A 20,771-nucleotide genomic window follows, 5' to 3' on the forward strand; every position below is an offset into this window, starting at 1 on the left:
AGTATGATGTGGAACAATACAGCATTAAATAGCTTTACCAACATAGAAACACAGCAAAGGCAAACAGTGCAGTTAACAAAGCCTAACACGATACCTTACACAACCAACAATTCTTTTACAGAAGAGAAAACTGTACGAGAAAATCACGAAGTGAAAGGGAGAGAAAGTTGAGGAGAGATACTCATCCTGTTCATTGCGTCCGCTCTATTCAAAATAACACAGTACACAGAGAAGGAGAAAAAAATAAATGGTATGACGAGGGGGAAAGCGGGGAGAAAACTTGAGAGATCCATAAGACGAATGAGTGGATGTGAGAGGCCATGTGTGTATGAGGGTCTGAGCCCAGGGGAGTGAGCCCCTGCTGGGCTTGGCTGTGCGGGACAGACAAGGTGCCCTGGAGATCCGGTGCTTGGCTGAGAGTGGAGCAACTAGAGCACAGGTAGAGATACGTATGATCAGTATGAGCAGTAATCATTTAGAGACAGAGAATTCACAATAAGCACAATACAAAACATAAAAAAAAAATTAACTACATATGCATAAAAAATAAAAACTCTATGGGACAAAGTCTGTGGGGGCTGTCTGCACCATTTTTCCCAAAATCACATAAAAACAAAGAGATTAGCTTCATTTAACACCTCGTACTCGACACATACACTGAGCATAACAAACATGGCATCAAAATGTCAACATGTTACGGTGTTTGGTAATAACATCATCGCAGCATGAACTTTCTCAGAGCTTGACAAGCTCTGCATTTCTCTGTGTCATCAAATTGTAAGTGGTTCTGCTCTCAAGCTCTCTTTTTCTCTCTGTTTTTTTATTTAATCCCTCACAATTTTTCGCGATGCACAAACTGGCTGTCTTCAAAGCGCAGGCAGCCAGTTTGTCAGACTGACAGTTATCTCCTTTCACTCCAACAGGCTGAGAGCTACATTTTCCATCAGCAGAGTTTTTATGTGATTTTTTTTTTTAAAGTTAAAAGAGTTTTGAAAAAAGTGTGCAGACCTGCCCTCCAGTAAGACTCTGAGCCTCTGCATGCAATTATTATCTAGCATCACGTATGTATTGTATGTGTCTGTGGGTTGTCTTTATCTCATTAACATCAGTATCCTGGATGTATTTAGGTGGCTGTTTGTGTGTGTTTCTGACTGACCGTCTTCTGGTAGGAGAAGGCTTAATGGTTCGGACTGGACCCCTCCATCACCCTGTACAGTGCTGGAAGTCATCCAAAAGGTGTAGTTAAAGCCCCCGTTGAGCCGAGTCAGAGTGTAGAAGACGGGTGAATCAGGAGAGACGGGGGCAGGTGAGGCTGAAACAGGAACCCTCTGTGGAGACAAAAATGGTCATGGTCAAATCGGGCATTTAAACAATAACAAAAAGATGTGTTCTTGTAGGTGGGTGACGAATGAAAGAAAAATCAAAAAAAAAAAAAATTGTAAAACTTGGTACTTTGTATTACTTATTTTTTGCCACTTGTGGCCCACAGAACAAGATCTAAAACCGGTATGATTAATGTGTTGCACTTGGCCACAACAAGTTAATTCTATTTGTTCCTTATTTACACATTGAAACCTATATTAGTATTTATTTGGAACTGTGCTTGAGTCTGCCAAAGTTCAACATGGACCAGGGGTGTTCTTGCCAGTGGAGGGCCAAAATCGAATCTGGGCAGTGTTGTGTGCCAAAATGTTAATTTTGCAGGACATTAAGTTACATATGGGTATATACAGCATGCATGTGTAAAATAAACACTATCACAGATTAATTTTGAAAAATGAATGTCATTCACATTTATGTTCAAAAAATGACTGAACATCTATCCGGCTCCTTTAAATAATAATAACAATAATAATAATAATAATAATAATAATAGTAAAAATTGAAGCACACTGAATTATCTTAAGACAGACATGGAACATTACTAGGCCTGGGTTCTGTCTTCACATACAAAGACAACAAAGTAACATGGGACAAAACATGCCCGAAATGAAATCAGTACTGGAATTAGCCTACTACTTCAATAAACAGGACAAAACCTGCCCCCATTAATCATAGAGTTTTCAATCACACAACACACACTGCGGTAGAATCGACTTCGTAACGTTTTTCGAACTTATTTAGAAGTTTCGTTTATCTTTGCAACACTTCCTAACGCGCTCCATCTCTGTCCTCTCACTCGCTGCTGGTCTTCTTCACCTGACAGAATTTGAACTGGCAGGAGCTCAACAGCGCCACCCTAACATCAATGTATCACAATGGTATTCTTTGGTCAGGAGTGGAAGTGCACCAATAAATAGTATTCAAAGAGAGCAAGAGCAGCGAGCGAGCCCCAAATTGGGAAGCCAGGACATAGACTCTTCTTCTAGCACTGTTTTGGTCTCCACCAACTCCTGAGTGAGAGATGTGGTTCAGCCAAGCAAAACAATTAAATAAAAACAATTAACGTAAAGATGTTCATATGACTGTTAGAGTAAATCGGAACATGAGAATTCGATAATAATTACACAATTTGTGATATTGAAATATTGATTAAAGGTACTTTAATGCGTAAAGTACCTGCATATCCTATATAGTGACTCACCTGTTCAGTAACAGTGTTGTTGGTGGAGTAGTAAATAGTGTAGTGTACAATAATCCCATTGGGTTCAGTGGGTGGGTGCCACATCAAGGTGACAGAGGAGGCGGTCACATTTACAACAGTCACATTCTGTGGAGGATCAAATGGCTCTAAAGGCCAAGACAGAGACACAGGACGGAGACAAATATTCAGGGAGTGAGAAAAACATCACACAAATGGTCTGTAAAACATTACACTGTGTGTGATGAGGAAGAATTATCCCGAACCTGCATCAGTGGTAGTAAAGCTGATGTAGATCAACACTCCTCCATCTCCGAGTCTGGTCCAGCTGGAGACAGAGGCATTGTAGCGACTCTCTGAGTCCACATTAATAACCACTGATGTCTCTGTCACATTCTGCCACAGCTCAGTGGTTTCATTCCTGAAAAAGAGAGCAATAGTTCACACTGCGTGTGTGTCTTCTTACTGTCAAACAGGCCAAATGAAGTGGAGTCTGAAACTCACCAAACTCTGACAATGTAGTAGAGTATATCTGAATTGGCTTCAAGTGGTGGTTGCCATGACAACTCCACCTCATAGTCTGACAACTTCCTGGCAAGGAGCGACTGAGGAGGCATATCTGGAGCTGGGGTGCAGGAGACAGACTTTCCAGTAACACAGTACAAACAAGCTTGACACCCATCAGTACCGAACTGATAAGGGAAATTATTTCTAAAATATTTAGCATACGAACTCAGGAAACTTCCAGGGCGATGCCGGCAAGGAGCAAAATATCACCCTGAAAAGGAAAACTGGTTAGTTGTGACGACTTGTTTGTGCAACTCATCATGTGGGCTCGGAGACCTGTGATGTAACATCATTAGCATAGGCTGAAACAGAGAGATGTAACTGAGGAGGAAAAGACTAAAGGAAAGCCAGATTTAATCAGATGCCCTTTGAACATGTCAGCCAGTCGTGACGCAACCGTGCAGTGTCCTGAAACTGGAAACACACCCTCCCCTTTCCTCTCTCCCCCTCTGTCCCGTCTCTCTCACCATCCTCAAGTGTAGTGATGTTGAGTGGCTCGCTGCTATAGTTTCCCGGCCCGACTCGCGTGTGTGCTTGAACCATGACGCGGTAGTGCGCGTACTTCCTCAGGTGCGCGATGTGGAGGTAGTTGGTCGGCGAGGTGAGGTTCAAGTAGTGACTGGAGTTCCAGAGCTCCAGGCTGTAGTGAATAATAACGCCGTTGGGCAGAAGGGGAGGCTGCCAGGTCACGTTCACTTCACTGGGACTGACCGACTCAAAGGCGAGGCCATAGGGAGGACTGCCCGGGACTGGAGTAGAAATAAACAACAGAAAAAGTGGTTGGTGCACGTATTATTGATCCTAAAGCCCTTTGCTATCAGTGCATTTTAGATGATGGGTGCATCCTTCAAACACACCATCTTCTCCAGAGAGCAGGAACAGGGTGTCTGACGTTTGGTTTCCGTTGCCGAATCGTGTGTAAGCCCTCACGGACACGTTGTAATAGGAGAACGGCTTCAGGTTGTTCAGAGTCACTCTGTTTGAGGATGTGTTCATCAAGGCAGAGTAGGATCCGTTCTCGTAGAAGACCTCGTAATACCGGATCACCCCGTTAGCTCTCTCTGGTGCAGACCAGGTCAATGTAGCAGTGGAGGGGGTGGTGTCCACCACAGTGAGGTTCCCAGGGGGGGAGTCAGGCTCTAAGAGGGAGGCAGGCAGGAACATTTCCAGAGGCTTTAACATGATTTATGACAGGTCGTTAAACTAAATAAATTACCTTTTGAGCATTAAATAATTAAGCAAATAGTCCAACAAAGACAAACAGACAGTACACATAAATATGATGAATTAAGTCTAATTAAGTCTGGATATTTAGCTTTTATTCCCTGTGACTATGAATCGTTTGTTGTGTCATGAATTGTACTGTTGTGGGCTTTCATTCCTTTCTTTTAGTTATAAAACAACAACAACAACAACAACAAAAAAACACAATTGCTTTAACCTTTGCATGTGTGCATGCGCATATTCACTAGTGAGCACATACCATCCTCTAAGGTGAAAACAAAAATGTCATCTTCCTCAGAAAGAGCGCTCTCTCCCACAGCTGTGGACGCAGTCACACGCAGCTTGTACGCAGTGTACTTGTCCAAATCTACACATTACAAGACAGGAAGACAGTCATCAACACACCTTGACTGCGGCGACTATTATATTAGCTGCCAAAAAAAACACAACGTAATAAAATGGCAAATGTGCTTTTTATTGACACCGATCAGGCAGAACATTATGACTACCTTCCTAATATTGTGTAGGTCATCTCTCATCGGAGAATAGACATGGGCCTTCTGAGGGTGTCCTGTGCCAACAGGATGTCGTTAGTGGGGGGCTTTGGGTCCTGTGGGTTGAGGGGAGGGGCCTCTGTGGATCAGGCTTGTTCATGTGCATCCAACAGATCAGTTTGGGATCTAGTGAATTTGGAGCAGGCTGCATCCTGCTGGGGATGGCTGCTGCCATCAAATAGTGCCATTGCTATGGGGCGGGGGTGCCTGGTCTTATCTAGGTGCGTGGTAACATCCACATGAATGCCAGGTCATTTTACCGTCACAAGATGTTAAATGTAATTCAATTCTCCTGTCAGTAGCCATAATGTTGCGGCTGATCGGTGTATATTTTCTGTGGCACAAACGCCTCACCTGTTATTAACATGCTGGTGGTGTTAGTGACCCACTTCGGGGCCTGATTGCTGTTCAGGTTGAGACCATAAATGGTGTAATGTGTGATCCGTCCGTTGGGATTAAGAGGTGGGACCCAGCTCACCAGTATGGACGTGGAGCTGATGTTTTGGTAGGATACATCGAGCACTGAGCTAGGGACTTAAACACACACGAGATGAAACATTATCACAATGAAATTCTCACCACTTTTCTCTTGTTGTTTACGGTTCTAAATTTTAAAAGTGGAACTCAGCCACCCACCCTGCTCCCTGGTCTTCTCTGAGATGTTTGTAGCAGGGCCCTCTCCCACAGTGGTGGAAGCAGTGACCCTGAACGTGTACTCAGTGAAGGGATTCAGATCTGACACCAAGTAAGACAACTCCTCTGACAAAACCGCCATCACCTCCTGTCTCACTGTTACACCTGCAGCATAACACATACACACATAAACTATGGAAGTCCATGAGCGGTCAAGATTTTTTTTTTTATAACAATCATTGAGAAAGCAAAGCAAGCACAAGAGCACAAGCTAAGAGAAGCAGCGTTTCCTGTTAGTGCTCTCCCACCTGTGACGCCGCCTGACACTGCTGCACTGCGTGTTGAAAGGTGTCCTGTAATTGAGGCGTCACGTGTGGACAAGCGAAGCTGGCCTGGGGTCAGCTCCAAGGGGGGAGAGTCTGAGGTCATATCCCCAGCATTTGATTGATTTGTCAGCCAGGGCGGAAGCGTAACAGGCGGCTCAGAAGTTAGAGAAAAGACAGGGGTCCCAGAGAGTGAAGAGTCAGAGGAGTCGAAGCTTGAGCTGCTTGAGCGTGTATCGCTAGAGCTTGGGTTGCCTGTGGTCTGCTGAGCATCGTCGCTAGTGATGCGATCAACGCTTCTAGGGAGAGAGCGCGTGAGGCCGGAAGCAGTCGCGCCAGTGGGCACGGTGCGATCAGAAACGCTGGCCGTGAAAGTAGGCGGAGATGTGATCAGTCTGAGCTCAGCGGCTCTCTTACGTCGTCCCGGAGGAGGTGTTGTATTCTCGTATAAATCTGTTGAATTCTGAAGAAAGAAAAAAAAAAAAAACAATTTAGAAGATTTCAGGAGCAGATGTTCACATAATAACTACAATGATACAAATCCTGATGGGACAAATTTATCACTTCGTAGCTGAATGTGTATTGAAAGTAGATAAAGCCCCTGTACAGCACAGTGTAATCGAACACATAATGACATCCACAGGCCAGTGTTGTTGAAACATTTCAGATTCCATACCATTAATTCTGATGGGTTTTATCTCTAATTTTCAACAGTACTGTTCATGCAATTACATTTTTTTCCCCAATAGTGACATTACAAAGATATGGAGATATCAACATTTGGTTTACAACCTCTGCAATGAGGGTGATGTCCTGTAGCAGAGCGTCATCAACCAGGACCTGCAGTCTGTACTGGGTTATGGGACCGTTGGGCTGCGCCGGACTTTTCCAACTCACGCGAACCGAAACCGAATCCTCAGCTACCGCTATTAGATTCTGCACGGCGCTGGGTGCTACTCGCAAATGCACACGTAAAAACACATCATACACATACAGATTTTATCTTATCCTGACATTTTTCTCATAACGTCAAAAACGATTTCCAAACTGTTTCGCTATATTTGCTGTTAATTAAGAGAGTACATTGGTTTGAATGTCCTCACCTTCAGCAGGTGTAATTACTTCCTCCTCTGCTGCTGGACCCAACTCTCCTGCTGCCCTTGCTTGGACGCCCACTGTATATCTTGTGTAAGGTGTCAAACCAGTAAAAGAAAATCGCATGTCTGCTGTGCTGTTGTCGTACAAAAAACCTGGAAGAAAATGACTTGTGTAGGTCGCGTGTATTATATGTGCATATGCGTGTGAATTATACAGTTGATAATTATTAACCTGTCGGTCCATAAATGTATAGTACATAGGTGAATTTTCCTGTGACGATGCTGGGAGTGTTCCAGGACACAGAGATTGATCTAGACGTCATGTTCACCACGACAAAGTTTTGTGGTGGGTCTTCTGGAGCTGCAGTTCAGAGACAGAAAAATGTTTTTTATATACGTAATATAAAATAGATACTGCATGTTGTAAATCCTGATAACCGTCTACAGCCTTCTTTGCTTCTTTTTTTTCCCTCACCTGACTCTGGCATGCGGACCATAGTGGAGGCTATCTGTCCCTCTCCATCAGACGTGAAGGCGGACACCTCGAAAAGATAGGCAGTGTAAGGTCGTAGCTGATCCACTCCCACTGATATGGGCACGCTCCAAGAGGCTGCGGGGGGCACAGCAGAGAGGGTGATGGGCGGAGATGACGCCGTTATATCCAAAGGACTGAGCGTCGCTCGAGAGAGGATGTCAGCTGCATCCTAGACACAGAAAATAACAAAGGACACACAGAAAAAGAAAGGTATTTAAGAGAAATACAGCCCCCCCGGGGCTACGATAGCATCTGTTATCCTGACAGAAACGATACATTTCACAATGACAGTTCGGTTTAGGAGACGGAGGGTGACAGAATGATGCAGTACATTGCAGTGAGGCAGCGCTCCAGTCATGATTTCCTCCGCATTGACCTCCAGCATGCGGACAGTCTGCCCTGTGCGAGCATGTTTCGCCTTGACAGCAAACTTTGTGATGAGGCCGTTGATGCGGTGTGGCAGGAACCAAGTAACCATGACAAAGGTGTGGTTCTGAGCATATGCCGTCAGATTGGTCACCAGGCCAGGGGCTGCAGGGAATGCACGCACACATGCAAGTTCACAAAAAAAAAAAAGACACACACACACACCAGGGTTATTCTGGATGTTTGATTCAGATTCATCAGTGTGTGCATGTGCATGAGTACCCACGGGACTCTGCTGTCTTTATATATAACGATTTGCTGAACGCTCCTGTGGTAGTTGGGGTCATAGCCGCTACCTAGAAAGACACAGAAACGAGAGGGACATCATTGGTAGGCATTACTCGTCATGATTAATTCATGCTCCTGCCAATACAGCAGTTCCCATTTCCCAGTCAGAGAATCTCAGGCTGTGATCCCAAAGCAGAAGAAGCAGAATGCATTCAGTGATCCCAGTGACACAATCATGATGTAACATTGTATTCGTAAATAGTATGTGAACATTGCCCGCCGTAATTGTGTGAATCAAATGAAACATAAATTAGAGGAGAAGTGTGAAGTAAAAGTGAATCAGGCAACTTGGGAATTCACCATAATGAATATAAATTGTAAAACCTTTAAAAAATAGAGACGCACTCAGATTTCATTACCCTCCTTTTCATATTTTATATTACTTTTTTATGTAACTGTACAAGTGTAATATTTTCCATCTGAAAACCACCGAACAGTAACAAAAAACAGGTTGTCGATGATCAACTTTCAAGATTAAAAAAGAAAACTCTGTTACAGCGAAATGTCAGTAAAATAACATAAGTCAGAAAAGGGAGATTTCTATACTTCCATCAATTATACAACGCTTGACCGAGGAGCATTCAAGAAACAAGGTGACCTGTTTTGCATTTCTTTCTGTTTATCGAAAAGTAAGCAGAAAATAATTCTCGCATGCAAGGTCTGTCGCCAGAGTACAACACAAACCATTTTAGAATACTGGATATAGAGTATGGACTGAAAAAAAAAATGCTCCCGAGCTCAGTTGTGTGCATGTTTTAGAGGCCCGAAACACTCACAGGTGAGATGTGGTAATACGATACACGCGCACACCGATAAGCACTGACACAGACAAACAGAGCATGTGCAGGTATGACCATTGTCCGTGTCGGTCTCTCCAGGTCCATTTGTATGAAGGTCATTGTGGGTTAATGAATTCTGAAAACTAATAAGCACGATCACATTCAAGCTCAGTGACAACAGACAGTGGAAAGAGCCCTGACTGATCCATAGATCTGTTTACCTGATTAATAATGCAGTCAGGATCAATTACCAGTATTCAGCCAGATCAAGAGAATAGCCTAGTCCTAGAGGATCTGAGTCACACAACCACGTCCATGTGACAATACAGGAAATAACACGCAATTTCCAGGAATATAGTTACATGATACAAACATTGTTTGTGCTTGGAAGAGTACCAAACAAACACAGTCATACGACACTCATTATTTGTATGGGTTTTATGAGTAGCATTTTCATTTTTGACACTTTTTTCTTTTTTATCATTTCCACTAAGCGACTTACTATAAAAAGTAATGGAATTGGTGCGTTTTATTGGATCTTGTGCCGTACCTGAATGTGGTATGTAGATCCAGATGTAAAGTCAGTGAGCAGAGTCTCCGGTACATCCAGGTACTTGGTCACCTGCATGAAACCGGGGTCAGGGTAGGGACACACCTCCTTGTACCTACAGGATTAAATCAGTATTTAGGATCGTCACATTCTTCCGACTCACATTGTGAAATGAAGAACAGCGTGGCGCTAAAACGAAGGAGAAAAATGTAACAAATCTGGCTGTAGTTGAAACTGTAAATTACTCTGTTTCCGTTTCAATATTTTAAAGATACATACAGTACTTCTTCCTCCACTGCATTTAACCGACCAGCAATACTTTCTAGTTTGTTGCATATTCTGTTTATCGTTTTATTCAGTTTATCATTATTCTGTCATTTTAGAGAAGAAGTGAGTCTTCAGTAGGAGATTCTCTAGAATCTCAAATTTGATGCACACAGCTTACACCACAATAAATGCCCACTCGCAGTTTTCCACAAGGAAAACAAAGAGTCACCTGATGATGTATCCATCGATGTTGTTGGAATCTTGTGGCATCATCCAGGAGAGCAGAATACCGTTAGAGCCGACGGCTTCTCCCTCCAGGCCGACAGGAGTACTGGGAACTGGGGAGGAGGAGGAGAAGTGTAAAGAGGAGAGGACTTAAGAGGGGATACAACAACAAGTGCATCTTATTTTACCCAATTAGCTGTTATATTGTACAGCTGCGCAAAGAGTTGTATGTTAACGATCAAGTGGCTCTCAGTGGGCTCAAGCATTTTTTTTTCGTCGTCTCTATTTGATCTCAGCTTTTTTCTTTTTTTTTTTCAGCCTGCTGTGTAAATAAAAGTAATTTAATACAAATCTTTTGATTAATAAGCGCTTTATCGGAACTGAAAAGGAACATAGTATCGGTGTCAATTCAAGAACCGTGTTGTTATCTGAGGTAGACTGATCCTCTGAGTGCGTGAATGTGTTTTAGGCTGAACCCTGATGAATAAGGCTCCACACAGCAGTGGCATTTCACTGACATTCACTGCGGGACCATTCATCCTGCGGTTCAAAAGCCTGGGCTTAAGTTACCTAAGAGGAATTAAACAGTGAAGGAAGTGTAACACACACTCACACACACAACAACAAAAAAACACACACACACACCCCTCTACTGTACTGTACTGTAAGTTTTTTGTGTCTGTGTGTATTGTATAACAAAGAACAAAGAAGGAGTTTTGTTAAACAATCAAAAACAAAATATACACGGACAGCCACAGTGTGTGTGGGCGTTGGTGCGTTTGTGTGCGCGTCTCACCGCTCTGTGCAGTATTGATCGTGCGGCTGACTCCGGGGCTGATGTTGGAAGAGGAGGCTGCTGCGACTGTAACACTGTACTGTGTCCCTGGATTGACATTCACCACGTCGGCCTGTGGAAACACATAAAACACGTCTGGTCGGAGCAAACACACGTACACCCACACACACACACAAGAGCGGCGAGCTCCTCTGTAATGTGCAGTGTTTCCCCCGTGTTCTTTTTTTGCCTAATGAACCCAATACGGCCGAAGTTAATCACCACCCGTTGGGTTTTGAATCCGTTTCTGTTGACTGAATTGTGGACTGGGTTTTATTTGACCTCACTGATCGTTGTTTAAATATTTTTCCATAAAAGACGTGGCTAACATGATACTGACTTTAGTTTTTTTTTTTAGCTATTTCATCTTTTTGCTGCTCGCTTCCACGCATCCTCAATCGCAGTAAATCTTAACCTGGGACATGTGCTGTGTGAAGCTGATTATTTAGTCCATTGTTAATACCACAATGATATTGTAGCAGAAACCTCTGCTCTGCAAACACGTTCGTTTTCGTTTAGGGCCGCAACTAATGATCAGTTAATCTGCACTTTGTAAAACAATGTGAAGATTACAATCATAATTTCTAAAGGCTTCAGTGATGCTGCCCAGCTGCTTATCTGTCCAAGAAAGTTCATTATTCCAATGAGTAATCTCCTTAATTAAAAGGAGTAATAAATAAAAACCTGTTCATCTAAATTACTTCTGCAATGGCACTAAAGGCATTTCTGTTATTTATCAGGTAGCCAGTGAAATAATCACCCAAACTGTACTTTGTATTAACATGAAGGCTGGTGTATTAAGTGGAAAGCTTGTGGTGGCTATTCATGTCAGTCAGACAGATGGACAGTCTCCTGTGCAGCTGCCTTTTTTTTTGCTTGAGTTTCTTATGCATCAGGTGTTGGGTAGCAACACGCCGATACACTTAGACCTTGAGTTATCATCCAGGGATATTTTATAGAATGTGCACGCATTCATACAACTGGAAAACAAGAGTAGCGCGAGGAGTTAGTGTATTAACGTTCTGCATATGTAACAGTTAGTGTGTTAACATTTGTGCACAGCAATGCCAAACATCCAGCGTTGAATTCTTACCTGTGAGCGCACCTGTCCTAGGCAGAGTGTGAGCAGCAGGTATGCAGAGAAGAAGGCCATGCTGAGTAACAGTGTTGGATTTAGTTTAGTCACAGCTGGTTAGAGGCCTCGCCAGTAAAGCTGCATCCAGTATTAGTGCAGGAACATTAGCGGCCGTCTACAGGGTAATCCACTCAGCTGAACAAGGGTGAATCGAAGTGTAGAAGCTGGTTAGTGGCATGAATAAAGTTTACGGGGGTTAGTCGTCCAGGCTTTGGATGGTACCAGATCGAGGTATTTCCAAAGTTTTAGAGATAAGCAGCGAAGGGCGGTAGGATCCTGTCATTAGCACAGAGCTAACGGTCTCCCTCTGGTCTCTCGCCCTCTCTTGGGAGAGCTGCTTAAGCAAATGAATGATTCAGGGTTGAGCTCATGAGGCAAACTTAATAAATAATGAGATCTATTACTCAACTCTGTGCTCTGTGTGCTCTCTCCCTATGTGTGTGTGTGTTGTGTAAAGTTACACTTTAGGGGGTAACGGACACCTGGCAGGCGGGAAGAGTCAGTGTGGGCTGGGACTTTGTTGAGTGGTGATAATATATGTGTGTACATTGAATTTTCAGTTTTACAAGTCTACAGGTCAAGGTTTGTCCCTTTCACTGACGCTGGTAACTTTCTCTGAGTGCGTGTGTGTGTGATGTACCTGGATGTATCCATCACGTGCGGGGTGAATTGTGACTTTTCCCTGCCTCGGTCGCAGGTTTACTTGGTAGTAATCCACACAACCCGCGGCCTGCTCCCAGCGCAGGGAGAATGCACGTGCGGACACATTCACCAGCCGTACTCTTTGCACACGGGTTGGCACTCATGAAGAATAGGAAAAGGGACAAAGGGAGACAAGAGAGGCGGAGAAAGTTTGTGTAATCTAATGAAGGCACGATCTCAGAAGGCGATTATACCGCGGGCGCTGACCTACCTGTGGTTACAGTCAGAAAGGCGGCGTTTCCTGCCGTCCCTCCTCTCACTCTCTCCGCGCTCACGTTGTAGCTGCAACCATCCAGCAGCCCGGTGACCACGGCGACCTGCTGCTCCTTGGGTACGGTGAGGGTTTTTGTGAAAGAGCCGTTGGTCACGGTGACTCTGTGAAAGTCAAACTCCCCACGTGCTCGCTCCCAGCTCACGGAGACATAGGAAGACTTCACATGATCTAAACGAAGGGCGCACAATCCTGCTGGGCCTGGGAGACGATGAGGGGAATTCAAAATGAAATGATCTCTTTTGGTTGTCGTGAAGGCACTTAACCGATGTACATCATAAAGGCCCGTGTGTTTCTGTGTGTGTGTGTGTGTGCATCTCTTACGTGTGCTGAACTCTCTAGAGGCAGCCTGACTGGTGTCTGAGCCCAGCACACTCTGAATGCTCACTCCGTAGTCTGACCCTGGAATCAAATCCTTGATCTCATAACTTGTGCCCTGCACAAGCACCTCAATCCATCCAGAGATTCTGTCCACAGACAGCAGGCCGTAAAGAAGCTGAGAATAACAGCATAAATGTCTCAGTTTTGCTAGAGCTTTATAACATACAGTTTCAAATGTACTTTTCCCCAGTCCTTTATACCATATATATTAAGTGTCACTCTACCAGTTCTGGCGAAAACAAAAAAAAAAAAACAACCTTATGGGGTCATTCGTTATGAATGCGTAAAATATGCTTCGTCATTCTTTCTGGCTGCGGCTCTACGGAGGTCATATATCTTTTAAAGGGTCGGTAACCGTATCCTTGCTGTGCCAGCGGCAGTTGCTAAGTAACCGAAGGGTGAGCGCGAAACCTGATGCCAAATGACACCCCTTTCTCATATTTTGAGTTATGTGTTCACAAGAATAACGGCAAGGACACCATGAACGTCTGTCAGGAATTTCTGATGACATTTGCTCGCGCCTGCTTCCGCGGAATATCCGACGGATGCGGCCGTGCTCGTCTTACCCTGTACTCCTTCACCTGTCCCGGCGGTGGTCTCCAGGTGACGAACACGGATGTCACTGCCTGCCCTGAAAGAGACACTTCCTGTGGCACCTCTGGGACTGGGAGACAAGAAGCATGGGACACCACATATTGACAACCGGTCATCGTCATCAGTTATTCAGTGCAGACGAATGGCCCCTCTGAGAAATACCAGTATATGATTACATATCATATTGTTACGGATGCCTTCTTGTGTAAATAGCATTTGCTTTTCAAGTCGCATCTTATGTGGATGCTGTGATGCGACTAAAGATCTCAAAAGTACAACAATTCCCACTTAACTGTAGTGGGGAAGTAGTTTGTTACTGTTTACTACTGAAAATGAGTGTTATCATTCGAAAAGCAAAGATAATTTACTTTTTAGCTGCTCATGCTTCAAAGGTTGTGTTCTGATGTCGGCTTTAAAAGTAATTTATGTAACGTACTCTGACTAATATTTTAATATATCGATTATGATATATCAGTGAAGTGAAAGCAAACTGAAACCATTACCGCCCCAGGAAGCTGCGCTCCTGGAAAACCCATTCTTCATCTACTATGTGATTTTTTAAAGTAGAATTTGCATACCCTGCTCCTTCTGTGCCTTTGCTCCTCTTCTATTTCAGTTTCCCACATACTTACACATGTACAACCCACATTTGGTGCAGTGCACTGCATGTCTCTCAACTTACTAGTATGGAGGATCATTTCAGCAGGTTTACTTCTTCTTTTCCCGCTGGTGGTAATCACTGCAACTGTGTATCGGCTCCCGGGAGCGAGGCCTTCGAAGCTTTGTGATCTGCAGTTAAGTGTTTTCAAGTTCATAAAACGGTTTAAATCTGTACACTGGCAGACGAGAACGAGGCTGACCTGAGCTCCTGACGAGAAATGACTAGCTCTTGAATGGATGTGCTGTTTTTGATTGACAGGATGAGTGTGCTCGACCGTCCCCTGGCCACGCTCCAACAAATGCATATGGATGAAGTGGTTTTATTGAAGAGAGAGACCTCCACTGGGCTGGGAGCTGCCACATCAAAAAATCAGTACACGTAGTTATTAGAAAGACAGAGGAAAGCTGGCGTCTGGGTGTGTGTGTGTGTGTGTCTGTGCGCGTCTACCTGCAGTGATATTGATAGTGACAGGGGAACTGTCAGTGAAGGACTCCTTCTCTGTCCGCACTGCAAAGTGGTAGAGGAGGCCTGGAGTCAGACTAGAAAAGACTGCACTCAGATTCAACGCCTTCTGAACCTGCAGCACATAACAAATAGAAAAGAAAGGAAGTCAACCTTATTATAATTTAAAGCATTTGTGAACGGGTTAAGGATATCAGCTCACGCATACATTAATGTTCGCTACGTGCGTTCCATGCTAACTATAGGTGACCGTGATTAGTGCCTTGCTCAAGGCCATTCATTATCCATTTCAGTGAGTGTGTCAGGCTTGGCATTTAATTAATTGACCAAAACTGAGAAAATTAACTCGAGGAAATCAAATGAGCTTCGGCAGACCGGTTTCCCAAAGCGAAAACATTCCCATAGTGTTTTCTTGTTTACCTTGAATGAGTGGTCACAGTTGAGGCAGGTGACCTCGTAGCTGAGAGCCCGTCCTTGCGCTGGATCCCAGACCACCTCTATGGAGGACTCCGTCACCACACCTTCCCTCACTCTGCGAGGAGGAGCCAGGCCTAAAATCACGAGCCATGGCAAAACTGTAATTATTCATCGAACTTAGGCACTGCAAATAGTAATTAGAAGGAGTGTGGATGTAGTGATGGTGAATTAATCACAAAAAGAGCTGAAGCACAACTACAATTATTAATTTAATGCTGAAAGTGCAAACATAACATTCAATAAGTTTTAATGAACTATAGCAGTTTTCTAGATAAATATAATTATATTAATTCTGTAAACCTCAGCTGTTAGTAGTAGCAGTCTGTCCCTGTCAGTGTTACACCTTTATATAGAAATTTGCTTCCTCGCAAATCTGATCACTACTACTTTTAACTGAAGCTAATTGTGGATTACAATACAGTAGTGCACAAGCAGTAAAAAGTAATTGGGCAGAAAAACATGAAATAAAATTAAAGTTAAAGTCGAATTTTCTTGGAAACAATTTAAATACCTACAGACTAGACTTTCCATCATCCCTGGCTGATGCGCTCAGTCCTTAGCAAATGCAAACCAGCTCAGATGTATCGGTATCAGGTAAGAGACTCGACCAGTTGAGGGTATTCTCACCTCTTTGTGACTTTTTAGTTGCACTGACTGCATGTTTTTTGTGAACGGTATTGTGATCAGTGTGTTTCTGAGACTTGTCAGGTTGGCCCTCTTCTGCAGGATCCCCTGAGGTTCTGCTGAGGAGGTCACCTCTTGATTGTTAGCAGAATTCTGAAGAGCGTTCTTGACTCGTGTAGCCATAAAGGGCGTTTTCTGCTTACAAGCTAATGATTTTCAGCTCATCAAAAGAACTCCTTCATCTATGAGGCCTTTTAACTTTCATATATCTCTGGGGATATTTTTTGTACTTGCATGGTCGTGATTTTATTCATCATGTTGACAGACTACTTCACTTCTCAGCTCCCACTTTTGTACATGTGCTTAACTTTGCTCTGTTTACCATGATGTGGTCTGTAAAGACACTCTAGTACAAGAACTTCCCTCGGGATAAACAAAGCCCATCTTATCTTATTTCTTATCTTAATGACACGCAAGTGACCTAGAAACATTCAGAAGCCATCTGTATTAAAAGTCTGCACCATTGCAAAATGTGCACTGTGTTGAAAGCGATAGTTTTTAAATGCTGTTTTATTTCAATTTGCTCAAGCACAGAGCCCAAAGGACAAAACAAACATGCACCTGTCCAAATACTAACCATCTGGACCATGTGTTAGTATTTATACAAGAGGGGAAAAATGGCTGGGTTCACAAATGATACGGGCAGGTGGGAGGTTGTGAATCATCCACATATAAAGTGCACACTAATGTTTGTGCTGACTCCTCCAGCGTAGACGCGGTTCAGAAATGTTCGTCGTCTGTGACACACTAGTACACCAGTGAGGCAATACATTATGACTACTGACAGGAGAAGCAAATAACATTGACCATCTTGTGACAATACCAATGTGCTGCTGGGGAAACATTTGGACCTGGCATTTGTGCACTCCATGGCAATGACACTGCTTTATAGCAAGAGTCATCTCAGCAGGACGCAGCCTGACACAGGCACACACACAAAAACGGTTTAGGAACAACTAAAAAAAAATAAAAAGCATGAAAAAGCTGTTTGCCAAATTCACTAGATCCCAAACTGATGAAGTATCTGCGGGATGAAACAGAGAGGCCCCTCCCATCAACCCATAGGACCCAAAGGCCTCCACTGACAACTTTCTGTTGACAGACACCAGAGGCTGTGGTGCCGCCAGGCTGAAGGGTCGTTCATTTAAATTTCAATTCAGACCAGAAGTGTACACACGCCTGTACGCGTGTGAGTACACATGCCATAGTAATAATTTGTATTTATGTCTATGGATAGCAACTACAGACTGCTCGCAACTAATGCGCTAAGGCAGGAGCAAATCATTTCATGCAGAATCACGGGGGTGGTGGGTCAATATTATTTATCTTTTGATTTAAATTTTACTGCCAAAATCAAGTGAAAACAAAGAGACCACTTATTTTACTAATATATGGTATTATTATGTTACAAAATGATGATGGTTTAATAATTTTTCTTTCTTTTTTTAACCTATCTTTTGTCCGAACTTACAGCGCCACTGGGGAGACATATACAATATTAGGAAGGTGGTCATAATGTTATGCCTGATCAATACAGAGATAACTCACCTGTTCTGAAGGGGTGGGTGTAGTACGGTGGCCCGGTCTGCTCCCGGCTGGTGCTGTACACGCTGAGCTGGTACTGTGATCCTGGATTGAGTTTGCTGAAGGTTACGCGATGAACATCAGCAGGGAGGGAGTGCAGCTCGCACGGATATTCGCACAATCCCTCACACGTGGTGTCACAAACTCCAGGACAAGCACAAACTTTCACCCCATCAATCAGACCCAAGCGCGGGCGTTGCACGTACAACTGTGTATAATTTGTGCCCACTGAAAGATGTACCGCTACCTGCACTGGAAATGGAACTACACACACAGATAAAAAGAGACAAGGTAAATATATATATATATATATTAAAAAAAACAATCCATAGACAGTAAAACTTCTAAACGGGCTAGTATTTTTCTTTTTCTCACCTGTGGTGTGTACGACACTAGATCTCTCGCTCCTGTCATTTCCTCTCAAGGTGACAACACCCACTCGATACGTTTGACCAGGAGTAGATGTTCCCAAGAAAGCACACATGGAGTCATTCACCCTGAGCGCCTCAAAGCTGGACCGGTTTATCCCCAGTGAATAAACAATGGAATCATCACTAAGCAGTTGTGATGTCAGATAATAACCGTCTGGAGGATCGTCAGGAAGACTGGTCCAGCAGACTGTCAGGTTACCGCTTGGGCTCAGCACCACCAGACCACTAGGAGCCTTCACCGCTGAGAGGCACAAACAAGAATCACTGAGCGGAGGAAACTCATCTGGCAAGTCAAAAATGTGCCACGTTATTTGTTTTCTCCATCACATATTCAGCTTTCTGTGTTATTTTTAAAGTATCACTTCCCCCGTGAGTCAGTGTAGTGTTTGCGTGGCATGTTGTCTTTGTTTTCCCTCCTCTATTACTGTGTGCTCTGTGCTCTCATTCGTTCCAGTTGCGCCTTGTACAATCAGTGTTCCTCATGTCATCTTGGCATGTACTTTATTTTGTTATTGAGTCTTTTTGTTGTTCTTTGGTTTTTGCTGTGGTCAGCTCCTTGTGTGTTTGCTTCCTTTCTGTCATTTTTTTTTTTTTGTCTATTCACTGTTTCCTGAGACTAGTGTTCGGTTTATCAAACAAGGTGGCTTGGAACATTTCCTGCTATGGGTACAGAGCACAATACTACTTCTTTAAAACAGCTATACAAATCAAACTTAACATGCTCACCAGTCTGTACGATCAGAGGCCCGGATCCACAGCTCCCTATGCCATGCCGGGCGATGGTATAAACCTCAATCTTGTATTTCCTGTAAGACTCCAGCCCTTCAATGACAGCACTGTATGACTGAAATCCACCAGCCTCTGACGCCCTGGAGATGTCGGGCACTCCAAATACCCTCTCTTGCCTTGAAGACATGTCCTCATATCGCAAAACAAATGTCCATCCTGACACATACAGTGCATCTGGCAGCACCCAGCGGACACTAATCTGACTGGCAGTAATGGGCCCGACAGTGACATTTTGAGGCGGGAGAGGTCCTGCGAGAAAGACAGTGTAAACATTTATGTTAGCTTCTATTAGTATAAGCTGCTGTAGCGTACGTGTGTGTGAGAAGTTGTCGGCTGACTCACTTGTGTACGCGGTTTGTGTTTGTCCCACGCTCCAGGTGGAGCCAGCAGGGTGAGAGGCTTGAAGGGTGAAAGAGTAGACGCTGCCCGGAGACAAACCTGCCACAGTCACTCCTCGAGACGAGAGGGAGATAGGCACTCTGACAAGTCTTTTTACCCCCTTTTTGTCCTCTGGCTTTCTCTGTCCTTGACTCAACTCTCCGCTGTCCTTCTCTTGATACTGGAGGAATATCTCAAAGGACGACAGATTAAGGGAGTTAAAATGTGAGAGGTCACTCCAGCGTAGCTCTACCTGCTGCTCTGTCACCTGAACCAGGTCAAATGAGGCTGATGCCGACGGGGCTGTGAAAGAGGAAGGAGCACGGTTAAACCATGCTAATAAAAGTTTGGACCCCCATTTGCCTTCAGAACTGCCTTAATTCTTCATACTTTCAACAATGTGTTGGAAACATTCCTCAGAGATTTTGGTCCATATTGACATGATAGCATCATGCAGTTGCTGCAGATTTGTCGGCTGCACATCTATGATACGAATCTCCCGTCCCACAACATCCCAAACGTGCTCTATCTATTGGATTGAGATCTGGTGACTGTGGAGGCCATTGGAGTACAGTGAACTCATTGTCATGTTCAAGAAACCAGTTTGAGATGATATGAGCTTTGTGACATGGTGCATTATCCTGCTGGAAGTAGTCGTCAGAAGATGGTACACTGTGGTCATAAAGAGATGGACATGGTCAGCAACAATACTCAGGTAGACTGTGGCATTTAAACCATGCTCAGTTTGTACTAAGGGGCCCAAAGTGTGTCAAGAAAATATCCCCCACACCATTACACCACCACCACCAGCCTGAACCGTTGATACAAGGTAGGATGGATCCATGCTTCCATGTTGTTTACGCCAAATTCTGACCCTGCCATCTGCATGTCACAGCTTAAATCGAGACTTGTCAGACCAGGCAACGTTTTTCCAGTCTTCTATTATCCAATTTTGGTGAGTCTGTGCAAAGTGTAGCCTCAGTTTCCTGTTCTTAGATGACATGAGTGGCACCCGGTGTGGTCTTCTGCTGCTGTAGCCCATCTTCTTCAAGGTCGGATGTGTTGTGCATTCAGAAGTGGTATTCTGTATTCCTTGGTTGTAACGAGTGGTTATTTGAATAACTGTTGCCTTTCTATCATGTCGTCCACACAACTGCTGCTCACTGGATATTTTCTCTTTTTCAGACCATTATCTGTAAACCTTAGAGATGGTTGAACGTGAAAATCCCAGTAGATCAGCAGTTTCTTCCTCTTTCACAGCACCGACAACCGTACCACGTTCAAAGTCACTTAAATCTCCTTTCTTCCTCATTCTGATGCTCGGTTTGAACTTCAGCA

At 43.9% G+C, this 20,771-nt stretch overlaps 1 protein-coding gene across 1 annotated transcript in view; it reads right to left on the reverse strand.

Moving 5' to 3' along the window:
* Nucleotides 1-20,771, reverse strand: part of ptprq (protein tyrosine phosphatase receptor type Q) — a gene marked incomplete at its 5' end in the record, with an annotated part of 36,824 nt that overhangs the window by 14,058 nt on the left and 1,995 nt on the right. Inside the window, 31 exons of the mRNA XM_047595862.1 lie at nt 1,157-1,328; nt 2,585-2,730; nt 2,848-3,002; nt 3,086-3,206; nt 3,616-3,897; nt 4,006-4,287; nt 4,632-4,739; nt 5,281-5,460; nt 5,563-5,724; nt 5,868-6,345; nt 6,675-6,835; nt 6,986-7,132; nt 7,212-7,340; nt 7,455-7,683; nt 7,846-8,045; nt 8,167-8,236; nt 9,558-9,672; nt 10,054-10,162; nt 10,846-10,957; nt 12,660-12,820; nt 12,933-13,193; nt 13,317-13,488; nt 13,940-14,037; nt 14,650-14,756; nt 14,828-14,981; nt 15,076-15,205; nt 15,511-15,641; nt 17,800-18,099; nt 18,211-18,507; nt 18,993-19,304; nt 19,398-19,736. Coding sequence (XP_047451818.1) covers nt 1,157-1,328; nt 2,585-2,730; nt 2,848-3,002; nt 3,086-3,206; nt 3,616-3,897; nt 4,006-4,287; nt 4,632-4,739; nt 5,281-5,460; nt 5,563-5,724; nt 5,868-6,345; nt 6,675-6,835; nt 6,986-7,132; nt 7,212-7,340; nt 7,455-7,683; nt 7,846-8,045; nt 8,167-8,236; nt 9,558-9,672; nt 10,054-10,162; nt 10,846-10,957; nt 12,660-12,820; nt 12,933-13,193; nt 13,317-13,488; nt 13,940-14,037; nt 14,650-14,756; nt 14,828-14,981; nt 15,076-15,205; nt 15,511-15,641; nt 17,800-18,099; nt 18,211-18,507; nt 18,993-19,304; nt 19,398-19,736 — 5,820 coding nt within the window. The remainder of the gene's footprint in view (nt 1-1,156; nt 1,329-2,584; nt 2,731-2,847; nt 3,003-3,085; nt 3,207-3,615; nt 3,898-4,005; nt 4,288-4,631; nt 4,740-5,280; nt 5,461-5,562; nt 5,725-5,867; nt 6,346-6,674; nt 6,836-6,985; nt 7,133-7,211; nt 7,341-7,454; nt 7,684-7,845; nt 8,046-8,166; nt 8,237-9,557; nt 9,673-10,053; nt 10,163-10,845; nt 10,958-12,659; nt 12,821-12,932; nt 13,194-13,316; nt 13,489-13,939; nt 14,038-14,649; nt 14,757-14,827; nt 14,982-15,075; nt 15,206-15,510; nt 15,642-17,799; nt 18,100-18,210; nt 18,508-18,992; nt 19,305-19,397; nt 19,737-20,771) is intronic.

Source organism: Mugil cephalus, chromosome 10 (assembly GCF_022458985.1).
Source record: "Mugil cephalus isolate CIBA_MC_2020 chromosome 10, CIBA_Mcephalus_1.1, whole genome shotgun sequence".
NCBI lineage: Eukaryota > Metazoa > Chordata > Actinopteri > Mugiliformes > Mugilidae > Mugil > Mugil cephalus.